The sequence below is a fragment of the Eriocheir sinensis genome, chromosome 2, assembly GCF_024679095.1.
Source record: "Eriocheir sinensis breed Jianghai 21 chromosome 2, ASM2467909v1, whole genome shotgun sequence".
In the NCBI taxonomy this organism is placed as follows: Eukaryota; Metazoa; Arthropoda; class Malacostraca; order Decapoda; family Varunidae; genus Eriocheir; species Eriocheir sinensis.
Genome location: NC_066510.1, coordinates 7,844,825 through 7,863,789, shown reverse-complemented (window position 1 = coordinate 7,863,789; position 18,965 = coordinate 7,844,825). Strand labels below are relative to the sequence as shown.

The following is an 18,965-nucleotide window of genomic DNA, read 5'->3' as shown; positions in this document are numbered from 1 at the left end:
CGCATGATGGAAATTGACGGATCAGCTGGATCCTACCTATACCCAATGTCTCTCCCTCCCTTCCCAATCTTTAGATTGCTAGTCACGTGTCTCCATGATAGCAAGGCTTCTGATCATCCACCATGCTGATGTGGAAGAGAGTTGTCACTCAAGGAAGTCATGAAATTTCTTTACTGTTGATTATTGCTAAAGGAAAATATGACATTTATTTAAAAATTCAATGAATATGCTCAAATCATCTGTATATAAAGTCCAGAAAAAGGAAAATCATCTGTTGTCCCCAACCTAAGGCTATGTGCTTGTCAGATAGATCAGTACTTTGTTCAGTTCCTTTCAGATTAAGTATGATTTAAGATAGCGTAAATTCATTTACCTACATTAGGTCAAGTGTCTCAATCAGGACAGTCATAATTTTTCCTGATTTAAAGCTGGCGTCACACAGGGCAAATTTCTCCCAACATGTTGCTCGTTTTTGTTGGTGATAATCGCCAACCAACAATGTTGTGCATCACACTGTGGCCCTGAACTGTTGTGTTGACGCTTCGCTCCAACAACAACAAACACCACGCCAGCATCTCTCCAGCCACTTTACCATGAATCGGAAGGATATTGAGGTTTTGGAAGATTGTGCTCGGTAACATAATTTCTTCTCATTACTTTTACCGTAATAATTTAAAGTATCTTATCTCCAGTCAGGCTTCCAAACTCAGGAAATTCTTGTTGGAGCTGTGATGCTATATTTCTCCACTGGTTTTTCTTTGCCAGCGTTTTTTTGAAAAACTTGTTCCGGTGATCCCACAACATTTTATGATCCCTCACCAGATCAGTGAGTCTGTGCTGAGCTTGCACATTCCAGCAAAGCTATGTCATGGAAGTGTTCTCCATCTCAACAGTTTGTTTACCTCGCGCCAACTTGCCACCAAGCACAGTATACCATCACAGTCAAATGAGTGTTATAAATAACTTTACACAGTGGACAAATAAATCACAAACGCATACTTGCACATGTATGTCGGTTTTTGGAGGTTTACAGTTGAGAATTTGAGTAAATATGTACGATGATTGATTTTTAATTTACATTTACAGCTTATAGCACGAATGTCATTTGACCCTGCTTCCTCCCAACCAGTCTGATGTCATAACTGTTGTCCATCCTCCCCGACCCGCCAAATCTTGTTGGTTGTTGTTCATTTTGCCCAACAGCCAACAAAAACGACCAACATGTTGGGTGAAATTTGCCGCCTTAATACATATACTTGTTTCTTACAGAGGTCCTTCTACGTATGGCCAAGGTTGGCATTTGCGGATCAGATGTGTCGTATCTAGTGAGGGGAGCCATTGGGGATTTTGTTGTCAAGGCACCAATGGTTCTGGGCCATGAAGCATCTGGTGTGGTGGCCAAGTGTGGAAGCAACGTGAAAACTCTGAAACCAGGTATGGTAATATATTGTGCATATATTCCTTTCAAACAAATGCAGTTGGTTATTTTGAGAGTATTTTGGTAGTGGATTCACTAGTTTAGTTATTGGTAATACAAGTCCCTTCTTTAATTTTTTTGTTAGTGAAGCAGATCTTTAGCCATCTTTTTAGAACTATCTGTTTAGAACAAAATTACTAGAAAATATGAAGGTTGAAAATTCAATAAAAAAAAAATGTGAATCCATTATATGCACCAATTTAAAGGGAAACATTTTTATCCTCTTTTTTTATGCATAATTAAAAGAGTCCATCAATATCTGCAAGAATACCTCATTGTCTTCTTTCTCTCCCTAAAACCACATCCTCTTCAGACTTTCTGGAGTACTTATAATAGTGATGAAGCACTTTGTGTAAAAAACTGAGTAAATAACCCCCTGAGCTAGGTAGCTGAGACCATATAGCTTTTGCTAGAGTGGCTCCTCACTGAGGAGCCACTGTTAACCCCTTAACCCTTAAAGGACCAGAGGCAGCTATATCCACTTTACCAGGCGAGGACTGGAGGTGGTTATAACAGCCTTGCTATTTTTACGCCACATTTAGCTGCTTTTCGCTAATTTTTGTAATTCACTCATTGGGAACTCTGCCCGAGAGTTAATTCGGATACTCTGTCAGTTTCTGCTCTGCTTTCACCATGGCTGCAAGCAGTGACACTGACTCTGACAAGTCCGGTTTCCTGCCCACATTCTCCCGCCCTCGGACCTCAATGCCACACGTATTACCCGCCTGCTAACCACACACAATAGGGGCTGTTTTGCGTGGAGGGAGCTTATATTATAGTCTAGCTTGAGTAAATAGAGCTCAGGGCACCTGTTTTCATTAGGACCTAGCCGTGGCCAAGCAGCCGAAATGAACGCATGGCGGTGTTAACCAAAATGTAGGCGGTGGCTGAGTGGTAGCGTGCTGGGCCCACATTCGCTGCGTGATGGACGATACGGGTTCGAATCCCCACGCTACCACCTCGGATTTTTCAGTCACCGCCGAGTGGCTTAAAATTACCCACATGCTGTCCTGAAGACCACCCATCAACCCGGACTCTAGAGGAAACCGTCCAAGTGAATCAAGAATGAGTTCCGGGGGGCAGCATGAGCCAAGAAATGATGGCGCCACTATAAACATTTGCCTGCGCCATGACGGACTGGGGCCGACTATCATCTAGGCTCCTTATGAAAAGCCTACCGGCGCTATAGGCGTACACGTAACAAAACAAAAAAACAAAAAAAACAAAAAAATCTATTGTATGAGCTGAGTTACGGCAAATAATATAGAAGCATCCACATGTATCCTTAGTTGTATGATCACAGTATGTACTGCCTGGGGGTTGGGATGGCTTCTCCTTTGTTGTATACATGCAACAATAAACTATCAATCAATCACGTTGACGGTTGTGGTAAGTTCAGTGGGGCTGCCTTATTCATGACATTGACGCGCTGAATCTTGTCAGCTATACATACTGTATTCATTAGTCGCTATGCACCCGTATATTTCTTACACATTTATTCGTGAGATACTACAATAGGGAAAGTTGTAACACACACACACACACACATGCGGGCTGGCTTTCAGCGACAAATAATTTCTCTCTCTCTCTCAGTGGTGGCTCGTGGTAAAAAATTTGGGCGGCTGCATAATAATTTCAAATTACTGCATAATGTTAAAATTAAAATTATAGTACTTACTTATTTTGCATTTAATTATCCACCAGTTCTAATGGTACAGCAGTCAAGTCAGGGATTTTAGGGCCCTTATTCATAAAACTTGTTACCACTAGCAAACAGCTGTTAAGACTAACATATTCCTGTTGGCCATAACATTTTTCTGTTAAGTGCTAACAGATAATCACAAAGCTTGTTAAGGCCTTAACAGCACTGTTAGGGTAACAGCGGCAGTGAGCACTTTTAGCGCCTAGCAAACAGCTGTTAGCAGGATTGCTTATGTTCTTATTGTAACTCCTCCCTTATTTATTGACCATTTTTCTTCATTCAAAAAGCATTTTAATCAGGAAGGATAGGAGATTAAGGCTTGCTATAGTTTGTTTTTATATAATACAGTACCCTCTCGAGTTTCGCGCTCGCTTCGTTTCGAAGTTATAGCGTTAAACTCGAGGATCACGAAACTCAAAGTATGGAAAACACTGAAAAAGCGCTTATTTGTTCCGACCCGTGGAGATTTTTTTTTTTTTTTTTTTTTTTTTTTTTACATGTGGCCTATGGCACCTGATCGTTGGCCCCGAGCCTGTCATGGCGCAGGCAGCTGTTTATAGTGGCGCCATTATAATTGGGTCATGCTGCCCCCCGGAGGTCATTTTTTTCCTCCTTTACTCCCTTGTTATCTCAAAATACATACCTTGGAAAAAGGAAGAAAACAGGAAGAGAGCACGGGTCGTTTTAAAGCCACAGATGAAGCCTTACGATTGGCTGAGCTCTGAAAACACGCTTGTGATTCGCTGTGAGTCCGATGACGTCATTGCCGGCACTAACCCAGTCAACGGCCTCACTGCCTTAGGCGATGTCACACTGGCTGTTTTCCTCTAACCGTTGTGGCTACTTGCAACACCCGTATGCCCATCTGGGATCAAGTTGTCGGTTGTCCGTAAGCTGGTGTCGCACTAGGCCTTTTTCTTCCCACTGCTTTGGCGGCAGCTTGGGCAGCCGGCAACTTTTCCGGGTGTGCGTCACACACATAAGAGGAAATTAAAAGGGTGTGGGGGGTGAGGGGCAGTAGGGAGAGTCAGGTCATGTCATGACACACACACACACACAGAAAGGGAAATAAGAAGGGTGGGGGGAAGGAGGGGCAGAAGGGAGAGTCAGGTCATGTCTTGACCTGAGTCAGGTCATATCCTGACCAAGCCCTAATCTGACTCCTTTCTGCCCCTCCCTCCCCACACCATTCTCGTTCCCCTTCTGTGTGTGTGTGTGTGTGTGTGTGTGTGACAAGTCAGGACGTGACCTGACCTGAGTCAGGTCATGTTTTGACCAAAGCCCTGATCTGACTCCTTTCTGCCCCATCCTCCCCACACCACTCATTTCACCTTCTGTGTGTGTATGTGACCAAAGCCCTGACCTGACTCTTCTTTCTGACCCTCCCTCCCCACACCCTTCTCCTTTCTCCTTGTTTTCATCTTCTCTATCTCATCTTTCACGAGAGGGGCTCATAACCAGACATAACCGACAAGAAAATCGGCAATGCGGTACTTACAGAATGTGGGCAATGCGGTACTTACAGAATGTGACTGGCAGAGCCTACAAGAAGATTTGCGTAAGATATCAGATTGGTCAGTAAAATGGGAAATGCCTTTTAATATAAAGAAGTGCCAGATTCTGCAGGTTGGATCTAGAAATATAAAGAAAGACTATGAAATGTGCGGCGTTAAAGTTAAAGGCGTTCACTCGGTCAAAGATTTTGGTGTCACAGTCGCGTCTAACCTCAAGTTTTCCCAGCAGTTCAACGAGTCCGTTAAAAAAGCAAACAGGATGATGGGTTTGATTAAGAGAATTTTTTCATTCAAGAATAAAAATGCTATACTACCTATGTATAATGGTTTCGTCAGACCTCTTTTGGAGTATGCCGTGCAGTTTTGGTCTCCCCACCATGCGAAAGACATTGCTAAATTAGAAGGTGTTCAGCGTAGAGCAACCAAGATGATTCCTTCATTACAAAATAAACCCTACGAGGAAAGGCTGTCACATCTAAACCTGTTTTCTCTTGAAAAACGCCGCCTCAGAGGAAAACTAATTGAGTGCTTTAAAATACTTAACGGTTTTACCAACGTGGATCCGACCAAGCTGTTTGTGATGAATGATTCGCCGCGAACGAGAAATAATGGCGCTAAACTAAAATATAGACAAGGTCATTCAGATTGCACAAAATTCTTCTTCCCTAATGCTGTCGTTCGAGATTGGAACAGATTACCACCATCAGTGGTGCAGTATAACTCGATTGCATCGTTTAAGAATAATCTTGACCGCTATCTCCTCCATCTCAATGTTCACTAGGTCAGTTTCAACGCCATGGTGGCCGCATAACAACAGTCACTTAGGTTTAAGACAGACCACCTAGTTTGGGCCTTAAGGCCTGTGTGTTCTGGTTATCTATGTAATTATCTCTCTCTCTCTCTCTCTCTCTCTCTCTCTCTCTCATGTTCATTTCATTCATTCATTCTGTGTGTGTGCCTAGTCCCTCATTTTGTTTCGAGGGTGACTGGAGTGGTGCAGTTGTGGCATGTATCTGCAGTAATACACCTTTTCACTTTCAAATTAAAAAAATGAACTTCAAATTAAAAAAGTTGACTTTCATATTAAAAAACTGACCTTCAAATTAAAATACTTGACTTTCAAATTTTAAAAAAGTTGACAAAAAAATTGAATTTTAAATTTTAAAAAATGTAATTAAACTTAAAAACGCCCCTTTTCTTCTCCCCCTCCCCCCTTCAATAGTCCTCCCTCCCCCGCTTTGATAACTCCCCACTACACCCCTTTTCCTCTCCCCCTCCCCCCCTTCAATAACCCCCCCTCCCCCCTTCAATAACCCCCCTCCCCCTCTTCAATAACCCCCCTCCCCCCCTTCAATAACCCCCCTTCCCCCCTTCAATAACCCCCCTCCCCCCCTTCAATAACGCCCCACTACACCCCGTTTCCTCCTCCCCTCTCTTCAGTAGTCCTCCCTCCCCCCCTTCAACAGTCAGTTTCCTCTCAGCGTTCGTTAACTCTTATCTCCGTCACCAGGGGGGGCGTAGACCTGTAAGGGGGGGGCGTAGATTTTTAGGGGAAAGGGGTGGTAGTTGAGAAGTGCATGGGGTTGGGGGAAGGGGTTTAGTTTGGGGTTGGGTGTGGTAGGGGTTAACCAAGCAAAGTCAAATTTTGTCAAACGAAGTCAAATTTAGTCAAGCAATGTCAAATTTTGTCAAGCAAAGTCAATTTTGTCAAGCGAAGTCAAATTTAGTTGAGTGATATCAAGGAGTCACCCCAAATTTAGTCAAGCAAAATCAAATTTAGTCAAACTCAAATTTAGTCAAGCGAAGTCAAATATAGTCAAGCGAAGTCAAATTTAGTCAAGTGATGTCAAGGTCACCCCAAATTTAGTCAAGCAAAAGTCAAATTTTGTCAAGTGAAATTAAATTTAGTCAAGCAAAGTCAAATTTAGTCGAGCAAAGTCAAATTTTGTCAAAACAGTCAAATTTAGTCAAGCAGTCAAATTTTGCCAAGAACAGTCAAATTTAGTCAAGTGAAGCCAAATTTAGTCAAGCAAAGTCAAATTTAGTCAAGTAAAGTAAATTTTATGTCAAAACAGTCAAATTTAGTCTAGCAAAATAAAATTTAGTCAAGCAAAGTCAAATTTAGTCAAGTGAAGTGAAATTCAGTCAAGCAGTCTTTTTTTTTCAAGAACAGTCAAATTTTGTCAAGCGAAGTCAAATTTTGTCAAGAACAGTCAAATTTAGTCAAAGGAAGTCAAATTTAGTCAAGCAAAGTCAAATTTTGTCAGAACAGTCAAATTTTGTCGAAACAGTTAAATTTAGTCAAGCAAGTCAATTTTTTTTCAAGAACAGTCAAATTTTGTCAAGCGAAGTCAAATTTTGTCAAGTGAAGTCAAATTTAGTCAATCAAAGTCAATTTTTGTCAAGAACAGTCAAATGTAGTCGAGCAAAGTCAAATTTAGTCAAGCAAGGTCAAATTTTGTCAAGAACAGTCAAATTTAGTCAAGCGAAGTCAAATTTAGTCAAGCAAAGTCAAATTTAGTCAACCAAAGTCAAATTTTGTCAGAACAGTCAAATTTAGTCAAGCGAATTAAAATTTAGTCAAGCAAAGTCAAATTTTGTCAAGCGAAGTCAAATTCAGTTAAGCAAAGTCAAATTTTGTCAAGCGAAGTCAAATTTAGTCAAGCAAAGTCAAATTTTGTCAAGAAAAGTCAAATTTAGTCAAGCAAAGTCAAATTTTGTCAAGAACGGTCAAATTTATTCAAAGGAAGTCAAATTTAGTCAAGCAATGTCAAATTTTGTCAAGAACAGTAAAATTTAGTCAAGTGAAGTCAAATTTAGTCAAGCAGAGTCAAATTTTGTTAAGAACAGTCAAATTTAGTCAAGCAAAGTCAAATTTACTTGAGTGATGTCATGGAGTCACCCCAAATTTAGTCGAGCAAAATCAAATTTAGTCAAGCGAAGTCAAATTTAATCAAGCATAGTGTAGTGGGGGTTATTGATGGGGAGGAGGGGGGACTATTGAAGGGAGAGGGGGAGAGGAAAAGGGGTGTAGTAGGGGGCTATTGAAGGGGGGGAGGGGGGATTTTGAAGGGGGGAGGGGGAGAGGAAAAGGGGTGTATTGGGGGATATTGAAGGGGGGGAGGGAGGACTCTTGAAGGGGGGATGGGGAGAGGAAAATGGGTGTAGTGGGGGTTTATTGAAGCAGGGAGGGGTAGAAGAGAAGGGGAGGGGGGAGGGGGGGGGGAAAAGGGGTGTTTTTCAGTTTAATTACATTTTTTTATTTGAAATTATTATTTTTTTATTTGAAAGTCAACTTTTTAAATTTGAGTCAAGTATTTTAATTTGAAAGTCAACTTTTTTTTTTTTTAATATGAAAGTCAACTTTTTTAATTTGTCTTTAGTTTACATACTGAATTACTCTTTAGTGTTGGGGAGAGATCAGATAATAGAGAAAAGGAAAGTGAGAACTCGTGAATGGTCTTTGATAGGATTGCAGCACCCCCTTTCCTCCTGTATATACCTCACTGGGAGTGACTTATGCTCGTTTTGGTGGACATCTTCCTACAAAATTCAGATCAGTTCACTACTAACTTCGCAGTATGACACAGTGCCCCATCTTTCATGAAAACTTAAGCTTGACACTGATTCAAACAGTACTCAAGTTCATAGTAGTTGTAGTGGCTAATGGGAGTGTTCTTGATAAAAGCACTAGTTTACCAATGCCATGGCAGGATAACAACCCCAAGCCATGAGTGAGTCAGGGTGTTTAACCATGTGTTTTTTGTAGTGGGGGTGCAGGGGTCACTGATACAGCAGTGGTGAACCTTTCCCATCTTTCACCTTCAATCTTTCCTTAATAGACCATAACACCTTGTGCCATGCATCAAGACCCCAATCTTTATACTGAGCAGCAAAAGTTAATCTTTTAACGCAGTGAGAATGTGTTATCCACAGCTTAGGCACAGTCAATTCCATATCTCCCTTCAAATAGTCTCTGAATGTTCATCCAGCCACTCTTGCCAACAAACCTGAACTTTGTTCTCAAACTCCCAATTTATAATGCCAGGTTGAGGCTGTAGTTGCCTGTGAATAACATTGAAAGTCCTCCTGCTGACTTTCTGTTTAGGCCTACTGGCTTCTGTGGAGTTGGTGGTTCACGTACTCCAGAAGCACAAATTTTTCTGGCCCAAAGTTGCACAGTTCCAAGTGACAGTTCTGTGTTTGCAGCTATTTCCTTGTTAGACTTATTCTCTTAACCAATGCACATATTGCTGCAATATGGGGTTCTTTGAGAAGCTTTCTTGGGTCAATACTGAATGTGAATGGAGAAAAATGGTAAAGGTGGTGGTGGTCAAGTGCCAAGTGGTGCCCTCAGTGGGGTGATAGACGAGTATGCATCTATTTTCTGTTGAAAACTAATAGTCACTGGCTTAGGCAGGCTTGGAGAATTGAGAGTGGGCTCTCAGTAGCATTGCCAAAGGTAAATATTTCCCAAATTCCCACTGATCAAAGGGAGATATGTGGTCAAACAAATTTGGCGGTGGTGGATGGCTCTTTGCTCTCTGCTCCATCTGCCACCGCCAGCACTGTATATTTTAGATATACCACCATTTTCAGACCTTGCCATATTGATACTCCTTCCAACATTGTTATTTTTCTGGAATGTCACCTCATTCACATAGACATTAAATAAAAGGGAGATAGAGGTGGTCCAGCAAATTTTATGGTGGTGGATGGAACCTTGCTCTCCAGTGCATCCGCCACTGCTAGCACATTCTATTTTAGGTGTACTACTATTTTCAGTCTTTGCCCTACTCATACTCCTCTCAACATTGTTATTTTTCCAAAGTGTCTTTCATCCACATTTACATTAATTAACCTTGAGGAGATTAAACACTCATGCTGAAGTGTAATTTTTATGTCAAACCAGTCACATTGCTGTAATTAGTAATCCTTTTAATGTACAGAGTTTTAACCAATTTGATGTTATCTTAGGTGACCGTGTTGCCATTGAGCCTGGTGTGCCCTGCAGAGTGTGCGACTTTTGCAAGAGTGGCAAGTATAATCTGTGTCCTGATGTGGTCTTCTGTGCCACCCCACCAGATGATGGAAATCTTTGCCGCTACTTTGCTCATGCTGCTGATTTTTGCTTCAAGTAATGTACTGATGTTTTACACAAAAATTCTATGAGATGTATTTATGTCTACTCATACTTTATATATGATTGTTGGATTACCATGTGGGAGTAAGCAAGTAGACACCTGCTGAGATAGGCATAAGCCAATCACAGTGAAGTACATATAAGAGGCGAGGGGATGTTGCAAATATATCAGACACTCTCACTTTCCATTTTCCTATTGTCTCATTAACATCAGAGAGTAATTCAGCCAAACTATATACAATTGGGCTGTGTCTAACGATAATACATGTAGTCCTTGAGTTAAGATTTATGCAACTTACGAATCCTCGCACTTACGACCAGGCCAAAAAAATTCATAAAAATAGTAAAAGTCTGATAATTCGAATGATAGTGAAGTGAAGATTTTTTTTTTATTATTTATTTTTTACAACAAACGAGACGGCTAAAGGGCAACAAAAAGAGTAAAGAAAAAAAAGAAAAGCCCGCTACTCACTGCTCCCACAACAGAGTGGCCAAAAGAGAAGTCAATTTTGGATGGAGAGGTGTCTTGATACTCTTCTTGAAAGAGGTCAAGTCATAGGCAGGAGGAAATACAGACGAAGGAAGGCTGTTTCAGAGTTTACCAGTGTAAGGGATGAAAGAGTGAAGATGCTGGTTAACTCTTGCATAAGGGATTTGGACAGTATAGGGATGAGCTAGAGTAGAAAGTCGAGTGCAGCGAGGCTGTGGGAGGGGGTGAGGCATGCAGTTAGCAAGTTCAGAAGAGCAGTCAGCGTGAAAATATCAATAGAAGATAGAAAGAGGGGCAACATGGCGGCAGAATTTAAGAGGTTGAAGACTATCAGTAAGAAGAGGAGAGCTGATGAGACGAAGAGCCTTAGACTTCACTCTGTCCAAGAGAGCTGTGTGAGTGGAGCCCCCCCCATATGTGAGATGCATACTCCATATGAGGGCGGACAAGGCCCTTGTATATGGATAGCAACTGTGCGGGGGAGAAGAACTGGCGGAGACGATACAGAACACCCAACCTCGAGGAAGCTGATTTAGTGAGAGAAGAGATATGAAGTTTCCAGTTAAGATTTTGGTTTAAGGATAGACCGAGGATGTTTAGTGTTGAAGGAGGTGACAGCTGAGTGTTGTTGAAGAATAGGGGATAGGTGTTTGGAAGATTGTGTCGAGTTGATAGGTGGAGAAATTAGGTTTTTGAGGCATTGAAGGACACAAGGTTCCTTCTACCCCAATCGGAAATGATAGCAAGGTTAAGCGTTCTGCAGCCTCCAGTCTGGAATCTTGTAATTCCTGTTGAGAGAGTGTTCTGTTGAAAAAAGTTGAATAATGCAGAGTGGAGTCATCAGCATATGAGTGGATAGGGGAGCTTGTTATGGAAAGAAGATCATTTATGAATAACAGGAAGAGAGTGGGTGATAGGACAGAGACCTGTGGAACACCACTGTTGATAGGTTTAGGGGAAGAACAGTGACCGTCTACCACAACAGAGATAGAACGGCCGGAAAGAAAACTGAAAATAAAGGAACAGAGAGAAGGATAGAAACTGTAAGAGGGCAGTTTAGAAAGCACGGAGTTGTGCCAGACTCTATCGAAAGCTTTTGATATGTCTAGGGCAACTGAGAAAGTTTCACCGAAATGGCTGAGAGGATAACCAAGAGTCAGTTAAGAGAGCAAGAAGATCACCAGCAGACCACCCCTTGCAGAACCCATACTGGCGATCAGATGGAAGGTCAGAAGTGGAAAGGTGCTTTTGAATCTTCTGGTTAAGGATTGATTTAAAAGCTTTTGATTGACAGGAAAGTAAAGCTATAGGGTGGTAGTTTGAGGGATTGGAACGGTCACCCTTCTTAGGCATAGGCTGTACAAAGGCATACTTCCAGCAGGAAGGAAAGGTAGATGTTGATAGGCAGAGACAAAAGAGTTTGACCAGGCATGGTGTCAGCACGGAAGCACAGTTTTTAAGGACAATAGGAGGCACTCCATCAGGTCCATAAGCCTTCTGAGAGTTGAGGCCAGAGAGGGCATATAAAACATATAATCGATGGCGTCACATGCACTCACGCTACTTCTGGAGGGAATCGGCACTCCGCCTGCCTGCCCGTGGTTGGTGTGGTGCAGGGAGTGGTGTAACATTTGGTGTTAGTTGAGTGGGATGAGTGAACAGTGAACAGTGAGGTGCGCTGAGTCATCATGGCGTCCCAAGATGGCCACCGTCAGAGAGAGGAGGAGGCAAATGCAGAGTCCGGCGTGGGTGATGTGAAACTGGGCCAGATGAACTTGATCACTGCCATGCTGGCCGGTGTGAGGCAGGAAATAACAGTGGGTGAGGAGGGAGAGCTGGATGAGGATTTGGCAGACAACTAGTTACGATGACGACGACGACCAGTCAGATGAAAAGGAAGGAGGTAAGTGGGGCGGAGAGGGGTGGGTGAAGGGAGCGGCTGGTGACAGGAGCGTGGGGTGAGGAGGGATGGTGGCCAACGCAAGTGCCGAATGTTGAAAGTGAAATACAAATGTAAATAAAATGAGAACATGTGTTTTTGTTGTTTCAGTGACATACTAATGTATTAATAATGTGTTTTTTTACGGTTTGCGTAACAAAATCCCCAAAATAGGCAGACTTTCCCCCCTATTACTGTTGTTTCTAAAGGGAAAATTATGTATAAATAACTTTGATTTTAGATAACACGATATCCCCAGGAACATAACCCTCGTGTTAATCAAAAGGTGACTGTGTATATATATATATATATATATATATATATATATATATATATATATATATATATATATATATATATATATATATATATATATAATCTGATTGTCACTAAAAACTCTTATTACTACTAACAGATTGCCGGATCATGTCACACTTGAAGAAGGGGCCATCCTTGAGCCATTAAGTGTTGGCGTCCATGCCTGCCGTCGAGCAGGGGTCACACTAGGTTCATCAGTGTTGGTGTGTGGGGCAGGCCCAATAGGTCTTGTGAGTCTTCTCTCTGCCAAAGCAATGGGAGCTTCTAAAGTCTGCATAACAGGTGAGTGAAGATGCATTATGCAAGCAAAATGATTGCATGATGCTAAAATATGAGATGATAAGTGGTTAGCTCTATTTGATCAGGGAAAATTAGCAAATAGCACCTAAGTTCAGTTTTTCCTTTGCACGATGAAAGATCAACTCAGGAATATTTCATCTCAAACATACTTGACAGAATCACATATCAATTATTTCAAAAGATAGTATATAGGTAATGATAGAGGAATGGCCATCTCGATTCTCTTTAGTCCAGTCTGTGGAAAGTGAAGCGTATTTTCCTGAATATTAGTGAACCAGGAAATGGAAAATGAGGACATGGGAAGGGTATTTGGAGGGTTTCAGCACCCTCCTCACTTCCCATACATACCTCACCGGGAGTGGCTTACGCCCATTGCGGGAGGTAGGTATATATATATATATATATATATATATATATATATATATATATATATATATATATATATATATATATATATATATATATATATATATATATATATATATATATATATATACACATACATACATACATACATACATACATACATACATATACATACAGTCGAGTCGCGTATGGTGCGGTTAATTGGTTCTGATTAACGGCCTCGCCATAGGAAACCGCGTCATAAGAATAACTAAACCCATGGAGAAAATACAATTTGGTCCTGGCCCTTGCCATTTTGTCCCACCCACATTTTTTTTTTTTTTTTCGTTCGTTCGTTCTAGCCCGAGTGCACTGGTAGGCATTATTTGCCTTTTGATGTTGTCCAGTCCAACCCCACGCTCACCACCTTATCCACTCGGTCACCACCAACACCCACTTTTTCACTCAGTACGTATGGGGAAAATACAATTTGGTACTGGCTAGCCGCCATTTTATCCCACCTGCGCTAACATACGGGGAAAATTCATTGTTTCCCGCCTATCACTTTCAATCCTCCTGATTTTGTCCAGTTTCTGCTCGTACATCAGTGGGTGAATCTTGCCCGTGGGTTTCCCAGCAGGCTTGCAAGCCATTGCATGTGCAGTATGTGCGTGGTAAGTGAGCTGATTCCTTGCTGTGCGTGGGCTGGGGGGTTAAACCTTTCCTTGCTAAGCGCTCACAATGAGACTATCCCTCCCAGGTGCGCTCGGGCGCCCCAGCGTGGGAAGGAGATCTCTTTTAACCGCTGTATCTCGTAAACTATTCATCACAGCTACAAAACACCATTGGAAAGAGGAGGCCAAGATCTATAAGATTCAGTTATGTAAGCCTCTCATGAGAACATACAGGAACGTTCTGGGGGTGTTTTTTCTGTGAGTGTGACTGACGCTCGCAGCAAGCTTTTAGCACCACCAGCAAGTGATGCTAGTGCTCGCTCTTTTAACCTCTGTATCTCAAAAACTATTTATCACAGCTAAAAAAACAAAAACCATTAGAAAGAGGAGGCCAAGATCTATAAGATTCGGTAATGCAAGTTTCTCCTGCGAACGTAAAGGCACGTTCAGGGGGTGTTGCCTGTGAAGACGTACATTTATGCGTGCTCGATGGTCAGCTGTAAGGCAACTACTGAGTAGATCTCTTGATGACAGGGTGCTGGCAGGGCAGTATTGCCAACTGCAAAATTTACAACTATTTGGTCAAAATATCAGTCAGGTGATAGGTGAAGCTATGCAAAAATGCCGCTATATTGGACAACAACATCCACCAGTTGTTCGTCCATAGATTTTCCGCACTAGGCCGACATGATTTTCCACCAAATTTCGTGGAAAACCTGTTGAATTGGCAATGCTGTGGGGTGAGAAATAGTGTTGGAACACTCTCATACACGGGAAATTTGAGTGCGACCGGAGCTCGCAGCGAGCGTTTAGCACCTCTGGCAAGTTACGCTTATGGTCGCTGCGAGCGTTTAGCCATGAAAGGGTTAACCCTTACAATACGGTGACGCAGACGTCGGCGTCACAGTATGGAAAGGGTTAAGAGGAAATGGAAGAGGATTAATCCTCTTCTAAACCTCTTAAGCCTCTTCCATTTCCTCTTAAGAGGTTTAGAAGAGGATTAAGAGGAGATGGAAGAGGATTAAGAGGTTTAGAAGAGGACTAACCCTTTCCATACGGTGATGCTGATGTTGGTGTCACCGTACTGAAAGGGTTAACTAGGGCCGCTTTCACAGTCATTTTGTTTGTTTTGATCATTACCAATTGTGGCGATCGCCGGCGGCCGCTATAGTATTTTCACATAAAACTGGCCGATGGGGTAGCGGCAGCTTCGGGGTTAGCCTAGCCCCACACCTTGGCACACACTCTCAACAACTCTCGCTTCCTCTGCAGCCACCACTACCCCATAGGCCAGTTACATGTGGAAAACTATAGCGTCGATCGCCGCCATTGGTAACAATCAAAACAAAGTGACTGTGAAAGCAGCCCTAGACGTGTACTCATCAGGTCGGGACCCGCCGCGCCACATTCCACCCAAAAACTGCCCAATCCCTCCTAACCATTTACTTTCCCTGCCAACCCGAAATCGACAAAAATATTTGGCATGTATATTAATGCAATAATTAGTGGTGACCAACCACTTTCAAAGATCTCTCTCTCTCTCGTTAGTTTCTTTATACACCGTGTCTCTGATTTCTTCCCATTCAGACTGGGCAGCGAGAAAGACAAAAGAAAGGAAAGGCTCTGGGAACACCGGCCAATTTTGATTTTTAAAAGCCAGTTTGCCAGCAGGCTGATGTGCAGAAGCAGCGCCTGCTGTAGATTTTAGTAGGCTCGTTAGCCAGATCGCTTTCTTTTTTGCCTGCCAGAAAAGACAGTTGGGCCAGGTCCACTTTAAATGAAAAAAGGATCAAAGGAGGGGGAAAAGGTTGACGGGAAGAGATGTGGCGCGGTCGGGGAGCATGCGCCATGACTGTGACTTGGAATTTGAGTGAGGGCCACGGCAGCCGACTGTGAACGTTCTTGTCTACATCAATAAATTTTTGCTATATGATCATTCTGATAGTGAGGATAATTAATTTTGTAAGTTACTGAATACAAAAATGTGCAGAGAGAGAGAGAGAGAGAGAGAGAGAGAGAGAGAGAGAGAGAGAGAGAGAGAGAGAAATCCTCCCCAAAACCAACCCAACTGCCATGAGATTTTCTCCTTCGGAAAAAAATCCAACCTGGCAACTGGGAACCTGGGAACCGCGTCATAGATGGTTTTACCCGTGTGATTTGAACATACGGTTTTGAAACCATACCGTGTCATAGGAAACCGCGCTTTACAAATCCGCATCATACGCGACTGGACTATATATATATATATATATATATATATATATATATATATATATATATATATATATATATATATATATATATATATATATATATATATATATATATATATATATATATATATATATATATATATATATATATATATATATATATATATATATATATATATATACATACATACATACATACATACATACATACATACAGTAGAGCCCCATTTAGCGCGAGAATTAGGTGGATGAACACGGTTGCGCTAATTGAATAAAGTAACCAATATGAAAAAATTATTTGGTGCACACGTGGGTCTGACTTTTGGGTTTGATAATTACTCAAAATAATCACTCACATTAAAAAAAAAAAAAAAACTACGATTGGCTGAGCTCTGAAAACACGCTTGTGATTCGCTGGGAGTCTTATGACTTCATCGCCGGCGCTCACCCGGTCAGCGGCCTCGCTGCCTTAAGACAGTATCACACTGGCGCTGTTTTCTTCTAACCATTGTGGCTACTGGCAACGCCCGTGCGCCCATCCTGGAGCGAGTTGTCGGTTCACTGTAACCTGGTGTCACACTGAGCCCTTTTCTTCCCACCGCGTTGGCGGCAGCTTGGACAACCGGCAAATCCAAATTTTTTGGGTGTGCGTCACACACAGCCAAGGTCAGTTGCCTGTATCCACATCCACAACATGAACAAAGCACCTGCCCTGTATCAACATGGCGTTGTCTGCTAAAGTAAGGGCTTTAGCAGCTTGTGCCGCGCGTCATGGCGTCTTGGCGCAATTTTCAAAATTCAGTCATGGTGGCTGCTCTCGCTAACTGAGGCTTTCGCGCCAATTAATTTTTTTCTTGGTAGATGGTGGCTCGCGCTAATTGTGGTTCGCGCTAATTGATCTCGCGCTAATTGCGGTTCGCGCTAATTGATCTCGCTTCAAGTGGGGCTCTACTGTACTGTTGAACCTCGCTAACTCGGACCCCGGCAACTCTTAGCTAAGTCGGACTCTGACCGACCCAGGGACAAAAGTCCGAGTTGTGGTTGCGCCCGGCAGTACAGACTTTACCGACAGGTGGCCGTTGGTCTGTGTTGTTTACATAGCAGCGTTGCAAGCACCACGTGGTTGCTGTTGTTATTTCTATTATTTTCAAGCCAGATTGTGATTGACACGTGTGACTTTTTGTGCCAACATGTCCTCAAGAGCTTCAAGACCAAGTGAGGTGAAGAGGAAGGTCACGCCCGCATCGGCGCCGCCTGGGCGGTGTTTTCATTGGGGCCTGCGTGTGTGTGGCTGTGCCCACCTCTGGCCCAGGCTTCTCAATTTGCCAACTCTTGTTTTCCAGATGCTGCGTGGCACCCCCCTCCCTTCTTCCATCTCTTCTTTCTCAAAAAAAAGAGATGGAAGAAAGGAAAGGAGTCCCGCGCAACATGTGGAGGATGGGAATCGGCAAATTGAGAAGCCCAAACCCACAACAAATACAGCCACACATGTGCGGTCCGCGATGGGGATTCCGCTCGGGCGACGCCGATGCGGGCCAGCCGCTGACGCTCATCATCGCCATCACCGTCATCAGCCCCCCATAAGCTGTTCGGGCCCAGCGCGCGGTGCACTTGGCCGCCCAGATGGGTGGCCAAGTGCACCTACCCAGCCGTTAAATTGAGGGTCGAGTGTATTTTAGGTTTGCTTTTGAGTTTTTTTTTTTTTTTTTTTTTTCAAAATCCGTCTATGTCAGACATTCGTGTTTGTTGGACCAACCTTTCCCCCTATTAGTCCGAGTTAACGAGGCTCAACAGTATATACATATATATATATATATATATATATATATATATATATATATATATATATATATATATATATATAAAAATATATATCTGAGGCCCCAGCTGCAGAAGAGTACTAAGCGCCATCGGGAGCAAAATGGCGTTTTTTGCCTCATCAGGTGCTCCAAGGCTTAATGCGCATTTTGGTGGAGATAGTATACTTTTTCCACCATGTTAACAAGGTTCAATTTCCCGTTGTTTGCAAAGTATTTTTTTCCTTAGCGACTAGGTGTTGACTCGGTGTTGGAAGTCGCCCGTGCAGAAGCGTACTATCTCCATCCAGCCAATGAGAGACCGCGGAGTGCTGTGACGTCAGAGCGCTGAGCCAATGAGAGCGCCGTATTTTCTCCCGCCTCAGCCCAGCTCTGCCTCAGTCTAGTAAGCATTGTGGAAGAGAGTATTCCTCCATTCTCACGTCCCATTATTGCGTTGATTATTCACCCATAATGGAATTATCAGACGTTGATAGCCCTCCTACCTCTCCTGATGTTGCTGGCCCCTCAGCAGGTCGCAAACGCCAGCGAACACCAGCAAGACACAAGCGTGCTGTGGCCAAGGAAAAAAGAAACAAAGGAGAACCTTATACCAGCCCTGCCAGCCACCGTGCTATGCCCCAGCGAGTGATTGGGGCAGCATGCAGGGATGGATGTTTCTCAAAAGTAACAATGCCTGGTGTGCAGGCCATTTTCTCTTTTTTTTTGGGCAATTGGGGACTACAATCTTCAAAATGCCTACATCCAGAAGATGGTAGCAATAATGCCCATTGCTCGTAAACGAACGGCTGCCGAAGTCAGCAGACGCTCGATATCACGGGCGTACCAAGTTACTTACAACAACGTAACCACGAAAGTGTGCCTTTCTGGGTTCATGGCCATGCACGGCATCTCAAAGGGGCGGATAGACAATGCCCTCCGCAAAATGACCCACACCTCTGTTCCCGTGCCTGACCACCGCGGCCGCCATACCCCTGCCAACAAGATTGTGGGCGAGAGAGCAGAGCATGTCAGGGAGCACATTCGTCTTTTA

At 42.9% G+C, this 18,965-nt stretch overlaps 1 protein-coding gene across 3 annotated transcripts in view; it reads left to right on the top strand.

The window, feature by feature from the left end:
• LOC126998962 (sorbitol dehydrogenase-like) overlaps nt 1–18,965 on the top strand; it is a 131,379-nt gene that overhangs the window by 52,485 nt on the left and 59,929 nt on the right. For all 3 annotated transcript variants that reach the window (XM_050861274.1, XM_050861260.1, XM_050861267.1), the window contains 3 exons: nt 1,270–1,434; nt 9,671–9,830; nt 12,681–12,865. In XM_050861274.1, the coding sequence (XP_050717231.1) occupies nt 1,284–1,434; nt 9,671–9,830; nt 12,681–12,865 (496 nt within the window). In that variant the 5' untranslated portion in view covers nt 1,270–1,283. The remainder of the gene's footprint in view (nt 1–1,269; nt 1,435–9,670; nt 9,831–12,680; nt 12,866–18,965) is intronic.